Genomic DNA, 16,232 nt, shown 5'->3' on the forward strand with positions numbered 1-16,232 from the left:
TTGTTGATATACTGGATTACTATCTACCATAGTTGTTACTGTTTTATATTCGTTGCTCTTTTGCTTGGTTTCTTTCTTTTTGTCTTCCACTCTTTTTCTGCCTTCTCTGGTTGTAAATAAGAGTTTTATGTGATTCCGTTTTTTTTGTCCTCTCTTGGCATGCCAATTACACCCCTATTTTTTTTTGTTTTTCATCTTTTTCGGTGGTTGCCCTGGAGTTTGTAGTATACATTTACAAATAATCCAAGCCCTCTTTCAAATACCAATATATGGCTTCCTGGGTAGTGCAAGTGCCTGATAACAGAGTATTCCCAATTCATTCCACCTGTCCATTATAGCGTTGCTGTCATTCATTTCGCTTATCCATAAGCTGTAATCACTGAGTACATTATGGCTACTATTATTTTGAACTGTTATCAGTTAGATCAATCAAGAACAAAACAAATAAACAATTTCATTTTAATTTGTTCCTTCTCTAATGATCTTCCTTTCTTTGTGTAGATCCCAGTTTCTGATTTATATCATTTCCCTTTGTTCTGAGGAATTTCTTTTAACATTTCTTGCAAGACAGTTCTACTGGTGATAAATTCCCTCAATTTCTGTTTGTCAAGGAAAGTCTGTATTTTTCCTTGGCTTTGAAGGGTAATTTACTGGATACAGGATTCTAGGTTGGAGGGTTTTCTTCTTACACTCCATTCTCTTCTTGCCTGAAGAGTGTCTGGAGTGAAGTCTGATGTAATTCTTATCCTTACTCTTCTGTAGGTAAGCTGTTCTTCCCTCTGGCTTCTTTAAAATTTTTCTTTTTGTCTTTCATTTTCTACATTTTGAATATGATGTTCTTTCCTAGGTGTGTATTTTTTTGATATGTCCCTGCTTAGTATTCTCTGAGCTTCCTGGATCTGTGGTTTGGTGTCTATAATTAATTTTGGAAAATTCTCAGTTATTATTGCTTCAAATACTTCTTCTGTTTTCCCTCTGGTATTCCTATTACACATATGTTACACCTTTGGTAATTGTCCCACAGTTATTGGATATTGTGTTCTTTTTCATTCTTTTTCCCCTTTGTGTTTCTGTTTGAGACATTTCTATTGCTGTTTCTTCAAGCTCGCAGATTCTTTCCTCAGCCATGTCCAGTCTATTGTTGAACCTCTCAAAGGCACTCTTCATTTCTGTCCCAGTGTTTTCATTTCTAGCATTTCGTTTGAACTGTTTCTTAGGGTTTCCGTCTTCCTACTTACATTACCCATATATTCTTGCATGCTGTCTACTTTTCCCATTACAGCCCTTAGCATATGAATCACAGTTGTTTAAAATTCTTGGCCTGATAATTCCACCATGTCTGCCATATCTGAGTCTGGTTCTGATGCTCGCTCTGTTGAGTCAAACAGTTTTTGTTTTTTTTTTTTGTCTTATAGTATGTCTTTTAATGTTTTGTTGAAAGCCAAACATGATGTACTGGTTAAAAGGATTTGAGGTATGTAGGCCTTGGTGTGAGGTTTTATCTTTATCTGGCTAGGGGTTAGGCTAGGGTTACTGTTTGCTGTAGCTGTAGGTGTCAGAGGCTTAAATGTCCTCTGGCATTCTTGTTTTTGTCTCCTCTGTTGTCTTGAGTTTCCCTAGAGATTTCTGCTTAAATGAGGTTTGAGACTTGCAGTTCTTTCCATTGTATTCCGCTGTTATCATATAGGACCCCTACTGATGTGGTGGTAAGGTGTGCGAGTGTGTGTATAAACATTCTACAGTCCTATGATTAGGTCTCAGTCTTTTAGTCTGCCTGTGTCCCTGTGCTGTGACATTCCCAAGGCTTCTCAGAGTTCTCGCTCCTGTCCCCCTAGGTGAACAAGGAAGGCTAGAGGGGGCTGGAATTGGGTATTCTCCTTCCCCCAGGTCAGTTAGGATCTGGTAGCATCCCAGTTGGTTAGGCTCTGGTAAAATAGTTTCTTTGAGAGCAGGCCTTGTCAAGAAAAACAAAATGCTCTGGATGTTTTTCAAGATGGCTACTTTCCTCTTACCCTGCCGGAAGCCTGAGGAGATTTTTCTCTGGTCTTCACTTTGAGGAACTGGTAGGGCTCTTGGAAATAAAACTCTCCAGAAATGTGGGGGCTCTCCTAAGACTGGGTCCCCCTGATGCTTTGAACTTCAAACTTCTCCACACTGAGCCTCCAGCAATTAGTCAACTACATGTTGCGTTTTCGTACTCTGGTACTGGCTCCTGCCTAGGTTTCTGCTCCAATAAGTTGTAATTCTCTGTATTCGTCTAGCCTGCCTGTATTTCCAGCTTTGGGGGCAGTGGTTTGCCCTCTGACCTTCATTCTCTGGTGGATCTAAGAAGAGTGGTAGATTTTCAGTTTGTTCAGCCTTTTTCTTGTGAGGACAGGAGTGATGACTTCAAAGATCCTTACACGCTGGTACAGAAATTGGAAGTCTCCTCAGACGTCTTAAGGGGAGAGCGAGAGGATTGTTTATTGTCTCCTTAGAGAAAGTTCCCATGGTGCCTGGGAGCGAGCCTTATGTCAAGATGGATGATACAGTCATTGAAGACCAGAGGGAAGCTGGACAAGTATATGGTGATCTTGAGAAGAAAAGATATTTCTAACATTGTTTCCTATTTCAGGTAGAGCGTGCCATGATGGTGATACACCAGATCAGGGAAACTGTGTCTGATAGGTCATAAAAAAAGCCAGGGCATTTATTTAGTACAAATAAGAGACCTTTCAGTACAATTCTCTCAGTGTATGCTGAAATCATACATAGGTAATTATAGGTTCATGCCCAGACATGCCACTGTGTTTATAATGGGTGGCATGGAACTATTTAATGCCTGACTGGACATTTCTGAATTTGTTTGCAGAAAATCATGGAGCTGAGGAGGATGAAGAAGAAAAGGCGTCCCTAGACCCCAGGTAACGATGAATGATCAGGGCCTGGAAGAGGATGGGTAAAATACGAGGATGGTCCCCAAATGAAGAGAACAAGAGGTCAAAAGTAGCCACACGTTTCAAATGCAAAAGTAACACAAACTGCTGGTTGAATGATTACATTCACTCAACCGGTAAAGAAAGAGCCTTCTAAAAAGGTTGTCCATTATCTTCGTGATACTTGTCAGTCTTACCTAAGGGAAATGAACCAGACTGGGGAAATGTTTTGTCCTGACAGAATCCATCTGTTCTCTGCTCTATGGCTAAACTCAGGATGAGATGCAAATCTGCTTTCTGCATGGTGGGCCTTAGATTGTTGGCAGGGATTTCATAGCAAGAAACATAACTAGACAAAAAAAATCGTGTCATGTCTTGATGTAGAAAGAAAGGGATCTAGAAGGTACAAGATGTCTGGGAGTCAGTAATTCCCCAGGAGCCTTTACTCACTGGGCCTCTGTAAAAAAAGAGGAACAAAACTTAGGCTTTGGAATTGTAGGAACAGTTGTGGTTCTCATCGTATGCTGTGTGTCATGACTGTACCATAGAGGAGAGCTGAGTCTCCTTCCTCATCAACTTGTTGTCTGGACAGTGCAGTGAGGATCTGCTCCTCTCTCTCCCACTGCCATGGCAGCCTCATCTAGTTCCAGTCATAGAAGGATTGTCATCTTCTTGCTGTTTCAAGGGATGCCCTCTTTACCTTCTGTGACCTCGCCCTTAGTCTTCCGATCAGATCCAGTTGTGAAGTGGTGGTGTCCAATCCTTCCTCGTTTAATATTCTGTTATCTTTGTGCCTCTGGGCTGAGCAGGGAGCTACAGGAGAAGGAGGAAGTGGATGATGTGCGTCAGGACTCATTGGAGGAACAGTGTGTGACTCTTTCCACTCACCGAGACTTGTCTCACCCCTGCCAAACTCCAGATAGTACCCCCATCCCGGCTGAGGAGTATGAAGTCTGCTCTGCTCTTGATGTAGCCAGTGAGTACTCTCTTGTAAAGAGGACAAAGCTCCAAATGGTCTCCCAGGTAGCCTTCATATTCTGTGTGCTCACACCTCTGTCCAGGTACAGAGACGTCTCTTTGCCAGCAGGCCCTAGACCCCTCTTGGTTTGCATCAGAATCTGAGATTCAGTTTTAAGCACAGACATCTGGTGGGTCAAGTAGCTCTACTGCATCCGAAGTCCCAGGCCAAATCCCTGTCACCCCTTTCCCATGGTTGCTCAACTCCAAGCTGCAGTCTTGCTCTCCTCCAACTTAACTTGTCCTCAATAAGGAGCCATCGAAGTCCCTCTTGAATGATATATAAACGCCTCTGGAGTGTGTCTGGAATTTTTCCTGAATGCATGACATCGACACTCATACCCTCCACCACTTTGAATGGCAAGAATCCTGCTCTCTGGGTAGCACCAAAGATTCTTTCCTATTTGTGGGTGAATAAATTCCATCCAGAAGTCTAGTCTCAGTGTATAATTTCATCCACACCGACACAAACTGGGACATCTAGTGGAGTGAGAGCTGAATCTTGCAGCAACATCACCAGAAAGTGACTAGATGAGCTCCTCATGGCCTCTGGAAGAATATGTTTAACTCTTTGCCCAGACTTAGGGCAGACACCATTGTGATATTGATCTCCTAGGTAGGAAACAGTCTGCCCCATGACTCAGGAAAGGAAACCTGGTCACTTTTCAGAAGACACAACCTGAGGCCTCCAGGAATATTCTCAGAATATACTCTTCTCATACTGACAATACTTATGTCCCCGTGTTGAGATAGGCCGCTGGGTTGCTAATGTGTCAAGAGACAACTTTTTATTCTGACTGGCCCTGTCTGAATTTTTTGCAGAAACTCAAAAGGATCAGAAGGATGAGGAAAGAGAAGGGTCAACAGCCCCCAGGTAACTCTGATAATCATGGCTGTGAATGTAATGGTGACTGCTGAAGCTTTCCACCTCAGGGCAAAGCAGAAAGTGCCAAGTTTTCCCACTTCATCAAATGAGTCAATCACGAATTGCCCCTTTTCAGAATGCTGTCTGTTAACTTGGGAGTTCTCCTATTGGGGTTTCCACTTTGTCTTAAGTTCTCAAGTTGGGTAACCTAGAATCAGTTGGACACCTCAATTGCAGGGATTCCTTGCATTCAAGGAGACCACCTGCCCTCTCTTGCTTGTGGAGAAGCAAGATAAGATGCATATCTGCATTCTGCACATTTGGCCTATTTCTTTGCAAGGATGTCATCACATGAACTATAACTAGACAAGAAAGTGTATGTCGGGTTACAATATTGAGACAAAGAGGCCTAGAAGGCACAAGATCTCTGGGAGTCAACAATGCCCCAGGAGCCTCTACTCACTGGGCCTCTGTAAGAAAAGGAGAACAAAATTTATGCTTTGGAGTTGTAGGAACTGAATGGTTCTCAATGTGTGCTGTGTTTCATGACTGAGGAGTCTCCGTCCTCCTCAACTTGTTGTCTGGACAGTGCAGTGAACATCTGCTCCTCTCTCTCCCACCACCGTGGGAGCCTCACCTACTTCCAGTCACAGAAGTGTTGTTATCGTCTTCCTATTTCAAAGGATGCCCTCTTTACCTGCTGGGACCTTGCCCTTAGTCTTCCAATCAGAACGAGTTGGGGCACTGTGGTGACCAATCCTTCCTCGTTTAATATTCTGTTATCTTTGTGCCTCTAGGCTCAGCAGGGAACTACAGGAGAAGGAGGAAGGGAATGATGTGCGTCAGGACTCATTGGATGAACAGTGTTTGACTCTTTCCACTCAGCGAGACTTGTCTGACTCCTGCCATTCCCCAGACAGTACTCTTATCCCGTCTGAGGAGCATGAAGTCTGCTCTGCTTTTGATGTAGCCAGTGAGTACTCTCTTGTAAAGGGGACAAATCTCCAAATGGCCTCCGAGGTAGCCTTCATATTCCGTGTGTTCACACCTCTGTCCTGGTACAGAGATGTCTCTTTGCCAGCAGGCCCTGAAGACCCTCTTTGGTTTGAATCAGAATCTAAGAGTCAATGGTAAGCACAGACATCACGTGGGTCAAGCAGCCTTACACCCATCCGAGTCCCAGGCCACGTTATGGTCATCCCAGGCCCTAGTGACAAGTACGTGTCGTTGAACACCAGGCAAACCAGAGTGTGGAGATTGAAGAGATCATAACACACTTCCAGCCACCACTGATGCATGTGCACAACAGGGGTCACATGAGCTGCTTCTTTTAAGATGGGACCTCTGATCTCTCCTGTCATTTTCTTATTAATTGTGTTTCTGAACTGAGCATTAATGACTGTCCCAGTAAAGTTGTAGTCTTGCCTATATCTTTGGAGAAATTGTTATAATGGTTCCTCAGCTCTGAACTCCAGACTCTCTCACTTATAAGGTTTCTTGTCCTTGCTAAACAGTCTTCTGAGTACCAAAAGAAAGATATCTCTGTCTTTCCATGTCTGGAGTTTTCCCTGAAAAGAAAGCATGGACCCTGGTGCTCCTCCCTCTATGAATCACCGAGGATCCTGTCCTCTTGAAAGCACCAAATGTGCTTTCCTACTTGGGGTGTATAGATTCCATCCACCAGTCTAGTCTCAGTGTATATTCCCATCTATCTCACCAAGAGCTAGGGTGTCTGTTGGGACATAGCTGACTCTTTCAGCAACACCTATTGAAGGCTGATTACATGTTCCCTGTGATCTTTGGTGAAAAAAGACATGTTTCACTGTTTGCTCAACTCAGGGTAGAGGACATGGTGATGATGATCTACTAGGTTTGGGTCAGTTCACTTGATGGTTCAAGAAGACAAGCCCGACCACTTCTCAAAAGGCCCAACTTGAGGCTTCCTACAGTGTTAGAAGACCCTGGCTTTTGCTAGACAGTATTTATCTCCCCATGCTTGTATAGTTTCAGGAAGGGAGAGATGTCTCTGTCCTATTCAATCGGCACTTTAAGGACCTACTCACCCCAATGACCCAGACAACTACGAGGGGCAGACCTTGTAAGAGCAACTGGCTGAGGGATGCAGGCCGGCATAGGGCCTTGCCCACAAGCTCAGCCCTGGTAAGGCCGCCACAGGCCCTGGTTGCACTGAGCCCCTCCAAGGTCCTCAGCTCACAAGAGATTCTATACAATCACTTGTAATGTTTAGCCAGCCGTCCTGGTTTTTACCATTCCTGGCACATTCGGGGCCAGGAGAGGACCAGGACTGCCTGAGTGGTAGGACAGAGAAGAAATGCACAAGGTGGAGGTCATAGTGTTCCAACCACCTGCTTCCTCTCTGATGGACCGTGGCCTTTGTGGCAGGAGGCAGCATCCACCCAGTGTTAGAGCACAGAAAGGAAGACATGATGGGAGGTGGTTTGTTAGAGTGAAAAGAGTCCTGAGCTCAGTGTGGATGTTCTCAGGCTCCAGCCTGAGTGTTTTCTTTACAAACGGTGGGCTAACACGGTGGTTGATTTTTACTTTGATGTCTGTCTCTTCATCTGTAAAATGAATCAAATAATCTATTCATGGTAGCTGCAGTGATCAACTGTGGGAGTATTTATAAATGCACTTCAGAAAAAAGAAAGCCTCGCAGTGCGTGGGGTTGGATAAGGTACCTGGTATAGTAGAACTCGGTGGTGGGAAAGTTGGTTTATACTGAAACATTCCACATACAGAGAATTTACCCCGATAGCATAGCAGAAGCCATCTTGGAGGTGCCCAGGAAGTCCTTGGATGTATGGAGGGACTTGGGACAGGGTTGTTTATACTCTTGTAAGAGAAGGGAGGAGATTCTGTATGAGAGCTGTGATGGGACACAGAGTGACTGAGCCTAGGAAGCAGCTTTGTGGCAAGGAGGAGGATACACATGGAGGAGGCTGCAGGTGGAGAAGTCCAGAGTGCAGCTGGTCTAGTATACGGTGATCTGTGGAACAAAAGACATTTTTCACTTTTTCCCCAATTGTAGGCAGAGCGTGCCATGATGGTGATCAAGCAGATGAAAGACACTTATCTGATGGATCATAAAACCAAGCCAAGCCATTTCTTTAAAGACAAAAATGAAAACTTTCAGTGAAATTCTCTCAGTGTATCCTGAAATCATCCATAGTAATTATGTCTCCCCACCCAGAAAGGCCCCTGTGTCTGTAACGGGTGATGTGGAACTACTTCATGTCTGACTAGACATTTCTGAATTGGTTTGCAGAAAATCGTGAAGCCGAGGAGGATGCAGAAGAGAAAGAACCACCGTCCAAAATGAATGATCAGAGGAGGGAAAAGGACAGGTAAAGTATGGAAGTGGTCCTAGAAAGAACAAAGAGGGCAAAGGAGGCCACATTCGTGACTCAAGGGTCAACAAAACCTGCTGATTGCACTCATTTCATTCCCTCAACCAGCAATGATATAGCTCTTTAAACAAGGCTGTGTATTCTCTTTCTGGCACTTGTAGAGTTAGGCTGAACCAAGGTGAACTGACTACTCTCCTGGATTTCCTGTGCTCACGGATACCACCTGTCCTCTCATGGATATTTGGTTAAAAGGCAGGGTGAGAGTCATACCTGCTTTCTGCAGAGTTCATCTTAGGTCGTTGGCAAGTATTTCACAACAAAGGAGGTAGCTAGACCACAAACAATCATATTCTGTTAAATATTGAGAGAAGGCGGCCTAGAAGGCGGCCTCAGGTGTTCGTATTCCCTGGTTGCTGATATAGCATTCAAAACCATTTATGCATTTGCCAAACAGTACCAGAATTCTGTTTTGAAGGCAATTGGGGGATATTCTCATAGAAACCTCTGTGGAGGTCCTCATAACCTATCACTCAATTCCAATGATCAATTTTCCCTTCTAACCCACCGTAGGGAATTCGATTTTCTAATTCGAGTTCAGGCACGAGAGCTGAGCCAGTTACGCCAGAAGATAGGGGAAGGGAGAGACTTCGCTATCCTGCTAAATCAGCACCTCAAGGACCTCCTCACCCACGGTGACCTTGACAACTCCCAGGGGCAAGGCTTCCAAGAGCAGTTGGCTGAGGGACGCAGGCTGTCAGAGGGCCTTATCAGCAAACTCAGCCAAGGTAAGGCGGCCACAGGCCCTGATTGCACTGAGCCCTTCCAAGGTCCCTGGCTCACAAGAGACTCCACACCTCCCCTCATAGTGTTTTTACCAGCTGTCCTGGTTTCAATGTCATATTTGGGACCATGACAGGACCGGGACTGCCTGAGTGGTAGGACAGAGGAGAAATGCACAAGGTGGAGGTCATAGTGTTCCAACCATCTGCTTCCTCCCTGATGGACCGTGGCCTTTGTGGCAGGAGGCAGCATCCACCCAGTGTTAGAGCACAGAAAGGAGGACATGATAAGAGGCAGCTTGTTAGAGTGAAAAGAGGCCTGAGCTCAGCATGGACGTTCCCAGGCTCCAGCCTGAGTGTTGTCTTTACTAACAGTGGGCGAGTGATGGATTTATCCTTCCTGGATTCTGGTTTCTTCATCTAGAGCATGGTTAAAAACTATGTTGCTTGGTAGCTGTAGGATTCCAATAGCGAATGTTTATGAGTGTACTTTCCAAAGGATAAAATCACCCACTGGAGTTGATTTAAGTACTTGATATGGTAGAAGCTGGTAGTGGGGTGTTGGTTTACACTAGAATACTTAGCACTTAACATGGAGAGAATTTTCCCTGGTAAACAGCAGAAGCAGACGTGGCAGTCCCCAGGAAGTACCGAGTTATATGAGACTCGTGGGACAGCATTGTTTTTCTTCTCCTTAGAGAAAGGAGGAGGTTCTATATGAAAACCGTGATGAGACACAGAGTTACTGGACTTGGGGACCAGCTTTGTGGCAGGAGTGGGGATACAGCGGGAGAAGCCCAGAGGGTAGCTGGAGAAGTATCTCTTGATCTGGGTAGCAAAATAAAGTTTTAACTCTTTGCCCAAGTCAACACAGATATGCCCTTCTGGGATCCATCAGTTCAGGGCCACTTTGCCTGATCGATCAGAATACCATGACAGGCCGTTTCTTTAAAGACAAAATATGACACCTTCCTGAACTCACGTGTAGATAATTTATGCCTCCATGCCCAGATGGGCCCCTGCGTTTATAATGGATGAAGTGGAAGTAACTAATGTCTAAATGGACATTTATGAATTTGTTTGCAGAAAACCATGAAGATAAGGATGAAGAACAACTAGAATCACTGACCCCCAGGTAACAACGAATGATCAGAGGAGGTAATGTGCAAGTAAAATATAGAGAGGGTTCTGGAATGAACAGGCCCAGAGGTCCAATGTAGCCACTTTTCTGATGCAAGGGAGAACAGAAGTTGCTGACTGTACTGGTCTCACTCACTCCACCCGTCTGGATTGTCCATATTCTTTGCAGCATGTGTAGTCTGTCACACTCAAAGTGAAGTAACCAGGCCTAGAGATTTCCTGCCCTTTCAGAGATGACTTCTTCTCTGCTGTATGGTTAAAACCCAGAGTAAGATACATATCTGCTTTCTGCACGTTGGCCTTAGCTTGTTGGCAGGTATTTCATTACAAGGAAAGTAACCAGACAAAATAAAATTCATATTCTGTCTCAACATTTAGAGAAGCAATCCTAGAAGTGACAAGATCTCTTGGGGTCTAGAATGTCTCAGGAGCATGTTTTTAATGGGTCACTGTATGTAAAATGCAAACAAACCAAAAAAAGCAAAAACGGGGTTCACCAAAAATGAGCAGATTTACACTTGGACGGCCTTTTGGCGCTATTCTCGCGGAACTCTCTCTCAAACCCCTTATCATCTATCGTTACCCCGTTTCCACTCTGAAGATTTCTCTTCTCTCCCACGATAGGAAATACCGTTTCCTAATTCATGATCACGCACGAAAGCTGACCCAGATACGCCAGCAATTACGGGAAGGAAGAGAGGTGTCTATCCTACTGAATCAGCACCTCAAGGACCTCCTCACCCACGGTGACCTTGACAACTCCCAGGGGCAGGGCTTCCGAGAGCAACTGGCTGAGGGACGCAGGCTGGCAGAGCGCCTTGTCTGCAAGCTTAGCCCAGGTAAGGCGGCCACAGGCCCTGATTGCACTGAGCCCCTCCAACGTCCCCGGCTCACAAGAGCCTCCTCCCCTCCCCAGTAGTGTTTTTACCAGCTGCCCTGCTTTCCACATCGCACTTGGGGCCATGACAGGACCACGACTGGCTGGGTGGGAGCAGAGAGGAGAAATGCACAGGGGGAGGTCATTGTGTTCCAAATATCTGCTTCCTCTCTGATGGACCATGGCCTTTGGGGCAGGAGGCAGCATCCACCCAGTGTTAGAGCACCAAAAGGGGGACGTGACAGGAGGCAGCTCGTCAGAGTGAAAAGAGTCCTGGACTGAGCATGAGTTCCTCAGGCTTTTGCCTGAGCACTGGCTTTTATAACTATAGGCAAGTGATTGATTTATCCTACCTGGATTTCTGCCCCCTCGTCTGTAAAATGGGTCAAAAAAAGTGTTGCGTGGTAGCTGTAACTATGAAAGGAGGGACTGCTCATGAATGTACTTCATAAAAAGATAAAAGTCCTAACTGTTGGGGTTTTGTTTAGTTAGAATAGTAGAATCTGGTGGTAGATACATTGAGTCATACTAGAACACTTTCCATAAAGAGAATTTTCCCCTCTTACGCTGTGAAAGCCAACTTGGAGGTCCCCGTGAAGTCCCGGGCTGTATGGAGGGGTGCGGCAGAGGGTGTTTTTATCCTCCTTTTAGAGAATGGAGTAGGATCTGTGTGAGAGTTGTAAGGGGACATAGAGCCGCTGGGTCTGGGAACTTGCTCTGTGGAAGGAGTGAGGATATAACTAGAGAATGCCAGAGGGAAACTGTACAAGAACCCAATGATCTGGAGACAAAAGATCTTTGGCCAATTAAACTTAGAGTATGCCATGATGGGGATCCACCAGATCAGGGACATTTTGCCCGATGGGTCAGTAATTCATCCCAGGCCATTCCTTCAAAGTCCAACACGGGGCTTTCAGAACAATTCTCTCAGTGCGTCCTGACCTCATACACAGATAATTGCTGTCCATGCCCAGACAAGCCTTTGTGTGTGTAATAGGTGAAGGGGCACTATTTCATTTCTGTCTGGATGTTTCTGAATTTTGTTTGCAGAAACCCAGGAGGATGATGAAGATGAAGAAGAACAAGAATCGCTGACCCCCAGGTAACAATGAATGATCAGTGGCTAATAAGCAAGGGCAAAATATGGGGAGAATACCTGAAAGAAGAGACCACGAGGTCCGAATAGCCCCGGATTTCACATGCCTGTGTGAACCAACACTGCTGATGTTGCTGATTTCATTCACTCAAGCAGTGATGGCGCAGCCCTTTGAACAAGGTTGTCTATTGTCTTTGTGGTGCTTGTAGAGTCAGTCTGACAAGGGGAACCAAGCAGTCTCAGGGGGATTTCTTGCCCTTAAAGAAATCCCTTGCTCTCTCTTGGAAAGCTAAAAACAATGATGAGATGCATATCTGCTTTCTCAACTGTTGGCCTTAGGTCCTTGATAGGTATAGCACAGCGAGAAAGGAATATACAAAAAAAAAAAAAAAAAATCGTAACATGTCACAAAATTGATAGAAAGTGGCCTGGAAGGCACAAGATCTCTGAGAGTCCACAGAGCCTTAGAAGCCTGTCTTCACTGGGCTGCCGTATGTAAATTCAACAATATTTATTCACCAAGTTGAAGCCATTGTAAGGGTTCTCCTTGTGTGATGTGTGTGATGAGTATACCTTACAGGGAGAGTGCAGTCTCCATCACCATCTCATTGTCTGGCCAGTGCGCTGAGCACTTTCTCCTTGCTCTTTCTCTCTCTCTGTCCTGCTCCAGGGCAGCCAGGCTTTGCCCCAGTCAGAGGAGGATAGCCTCCTTCCTCCTTTTTGAAGGGATACCATTGGACCCTACCCTTAAGCCTCCAATCAGGACCAGTTGGTATACTGTGGTGTCTAATCCCTCTTAATCTAATCTTCTGTCTTCCCTATCTCACCAGTCTGGAGAGGGAGCTGCAGGAGAAGGAGCACGTGAAGGAAGTCCCTCAAGATCCATTGGGTAAACAGTATTTGACTCCTTCCAGTCGTCGTGATCTGTCTAGCTCCGGAGAAGCCCTCAGAAGCACCGCCTGCGTGTTTAATGAGACTAAAGTCAGCTTGGCTCTGGATGCAGCCAGTGAGTACTCCCATTAGAAAGCAGAGAAATCAAGTGGTCTCCCAGTTAGCCTCCATATTTTTTGTGCTCACTGCTGCTTGCCAGGTAGAGAGATATCATTTCTGCAGTCTCTTGGGCAGAGTTTTAAGTACAGATGTCAGGGGGACCGGGAGCTTTGATGTCACCCTAGCGCCTAGTCATGTCTGTCTCAGCTTGTCCCCCATTGGCATCTGCAAGCCATTGTTCCCTAGGCAGGAGAGAGAAGGGGTCATGACCACCTCACAGCCACCACTACAGCAGGTGCACAGCAGGCATTTGTCAGACCTCTTTCTTCGACATGGGGCACCTCATCTCTCCTGCAGTGTTCTTGCTAATTGCGTTTCCTGAGCAGTGTCTTCCACTCTTGTCTGGCCATCCACACGTGCTAACAGTTTTGCTCAATTATTTTGGAGGTCTGTTACCATGATTTTGGGTTCAAAGCAGATTCTCTACTTCCTCTGGGGTGACTATGTCCCTCTGAAGATTTAAAAATGAGACCCTGAACGCCACATCCTGCCTGTGCCCATTAGTTTCAATGAAGCCAAAGCTCTGGCTCTGGTTTCCCATCCTCCATAAATCGCCATGGTTTTCATCCTTTGTGCAGCCCCGGTGACTTCTTTCATGTGTGGGTTATAGTTTCAATCACGAGTCTAGTGTCAGTGTGCTAATCTCACAGAAACCATCATCAACCAGCATGCCTGATAGGGCCCTGGCCTAATTTATGAGCAAAGCAGAACGTGAGGCCAGAAGACCGAAGGACTACAAAGGCAGCAGGAGGAGTTTGCACAAGTAGAGTTGGAACGTGTTGAGAAGAGGACTTCTAGGTGATAAGACTGTTGAGACGTTTGATAGTGTGGAGATGGCAGAATCAGAGAAGTGGAAGGAGATTGGTGAATCCAGGCATCAACGATGAGGGTCTCGCAGAGTGTGTCGTCAGGAGTCTAAACGGCAACACAATCCCAAATGACATTTTTAAGAAACAGTTAAAACGCTCTTTGGTGGGAATGAGGATGTGTAGAGGGGAGGAGAAAGGGGAGCCTACAACAGTGTGGAGGAGGCCCTGGGGGCCATGACCATGCTTTAGGCTTAGGCAGAGTGGCCTGAGGTGGTTTGAAGTCTTTGGTCAGCCCTCTTTCTGAGAGTATGTTTTCATTTCACAGTAGAAATATAAACGTATTTGATTAGGGAGTACTGCCCAGACCCCACTGAGGGGTGTGTAATATAAGGATTGTGCACTGTATTACCTCCCTGAAGAGCCACAAGGTCTGATTCTGTAGCACTTCTGGCCCCTAAGTTTCCAATAAGGGACTCAGACTTGTACTACCTTACTTACAGCTGCTAGTACCTCCCCTCAAGTGGCAAAAGAATGCATACATATGTGTATGTGTGTGTGTGTGTGTCTGTGGGTGGGTGGGTGGAGGGCAGTTGAAACTTATAGACAAGGGAGGTCAAAAGGCGCTAGTACTTGGCAAAAATTTCTTAAGGTGGTCCTTGGTCTACAGTTTCCCAACTCCCTTTCTACTGGAACCTGAAGCCTTGAGACCATACTTCTTCCCATCTTCTTATATTCTTGTGGGTAGACATCAACAACTCTTTCTCCCCCATCTCCTGAGTCCTCTCTAGAAACTTCTCTGCAGGCTACTGGGCTAAGGTTAATAGCAACAGAATAATAGGCATGACCTCGTCTGCCCATCCAAGGCCCTCTGGACTCCAGTAGGTGATTGTCCACTTCAGGGACCCTGTAGTCTGGGCACCTGCCATCTCAGCCTCCCCAGGGACACACAGAATGGTGACGTCTCCTTCAAATACATGAAGTCTGCCTTTGTTTCCTGGGTCACTGGGTGGTGTCCCTGACAGGCAGAGACATCTGAAATGGGTGGTCTGAGAGAGCTTAGCAAAGGAAAACTCGGATTGGTCCTACTGAAACCGCTTCTTGTTTCAGCTCCTACTCAGGAGGCCTGTCAGCAAGGGCCTTTCAGCGGAAACTTGAGTTTCCAAAGGACAGAGTTGCAAACTGCACAAGCACAGCTGGAGCCAAGCACCGGGGTGACCAATTATCTGCGACTGCAGCTGAGCCAGTTCCATGGCGGTGATGACAAAGCCAGGCTTGGCCTTCTCTCCGCCATCTGGAATTTTGCAGCCAACACTGACTCTGGAAACCAAGGGCCGCTCTTCCAACATAAGAAACAAAAGGGGAATAGGAAGCTCTAGTCCACGTCTTGGTCGTCGCAGGGTTGCGTGTGGAGGTGGCAATGGGGCCTCTCCCATGCTCGCTTCGGGTCAGGTTGAAATCCGTGATGAGGTAGAGTGAGGTGGGTGAGAGCCTTGGATTTAGGACAGCTCTGCCCCAGGTCCTGGGTTTGCAACTTATTGGCTGTTTACCTTGGCCAAGTTATTTATCTTCCTGGGTGTTTACATCTGAATTCCCTTATCTGAACCCCCTGAAAATTATGTCTGTATTCCATGGTTCTTGGGAGTATTAAGGACACCATTTCCAGAGTGTCCGATTCAATAAAAATTGCTTGCTAGGAGCTATGAGGATATCACGTCTAACCCTGTATCTTTCTGGTGCTTTAACCCTTACAAAATGATGTCCCGTGCATTGTTCCGTCTGATGTAGAGCAGTTCTGATGGTCTCCACTCTCTCTGGACCCCATCTTCCCTTGCTTTCTCAGAAAGGCACGTTTGCCCATTTTTCCCTCTCCTCTCACGATCCATCATCAGGCCAATTTTGCCCTATTAGGTGCCGTCAGTAACAATGTGTTAGGCACATTCAGTCATGGTGGAAACAGTGGCACACAGCTCAGTCTCCTGCTTATTCTTCGGTCTTTCCCCCTTTTTGAAAACAAAGGGCCACCTTCATCTGTAAAGTGCACGAATCAGTGTCTTTTAGGATACTCCGTTTAATTCGTGCTCTCCACTCATCTGGAAGACCATGTCCTCTGTTTTCTTCTCATCAGGATCCATTCCTGCTCAGGTTTTCTTAACACTGAGCTTTCCAACCCTGACATCCATTTCTTCTGGGTCGTGTTCCTCCTTACCCTCCACCACTCTCGGTATCTCCTCCTGGAGCCTGGGGCTGCCTGGCACTCATCCGTCAGGCAATGATCTCAGCTGAGGAGCGAGGAGAGACCCAAGTGGAGGTGAGGCA

At 46.0% G+C, this 16,232-nt stretch overlaps 1 protein-coding gene across 9 annotated transcripts in view; it reads left to right on the forward strand.

Annotated features, from left to right (window-relative positions):
* Positions 1 to 16,232, forward strand: part of LOC131404364 (neuroblastoma breakpoint family member 12-like) — a 46,562-nt gene that overhangs the window by 26,611 nt on the left and 3,719 nt on the right. For 6 of the 9 annotated variants that reach the window (XM_058538940.1, XM_058538942.1, XM_058538943.1 and 3 more), the window contains 10 exons: positions 2,852 to 2,903; positions 3,722 to 3,891; positions 4,755 to 4,806; positions 5,595 to 5,770; positions 8,084 to 8,162; positions 8,736 to 8,950; positions 10,031 to 10,079; positions 10,709 to 10,923; positions 12,012 to 12,063; positions 12,888 to 13,063. In XM_058538940.1, the coding sequence (XP_058394923.1) occupies positions 2,852 to 2,903; positions 3,722 to 3,891; positions 4,755 to 4,806; positions 5,595 to 5,770; positions 8,084 to 8,162; positions 8,736 to 8,950; positions 10,031 to 10,079; positions 10,709 to 10,923; positions 12,012 to 12,063; positions 12,888 to 13,063 (1,236 nt within the window). Of the gene's footprint in view, positions 1 to 2,851; positions 2,904 to 3,721; positions 3,892 to 4,754; positions 4,807 to 5,594; positions 5,771 to 8,083; positions 8,163 to 8,735; positions 8,951 to 10,030; positions 10,080 to 10,708; positions 10,924 to 12,011; positions 12,064 to 12,887; positions 13,064 to 16,041; positions 16,225 to 16,232 lie in introns of all 9 variants that reach the window. The other 3 variants (XM_058538946.1, XM_058538945.1, XM_058538944.1) reach the window with 3 other exon arrangements.

This window comes from Diceros bicornis, chromosome 4, assembly GCF_020826845.1.
Source record: "Diceros bicornis minor isolate mBicDic1 chromosome 4, mDicBic1.mat.cur, whole genome shotgun sequence".
Taxonomy (NCBI): Eukaryota; Metazoa; Chordata; class Mammalia; order Perissodactyla; family Rhinocerotidae; genus Diceros; species Diceros bicornis.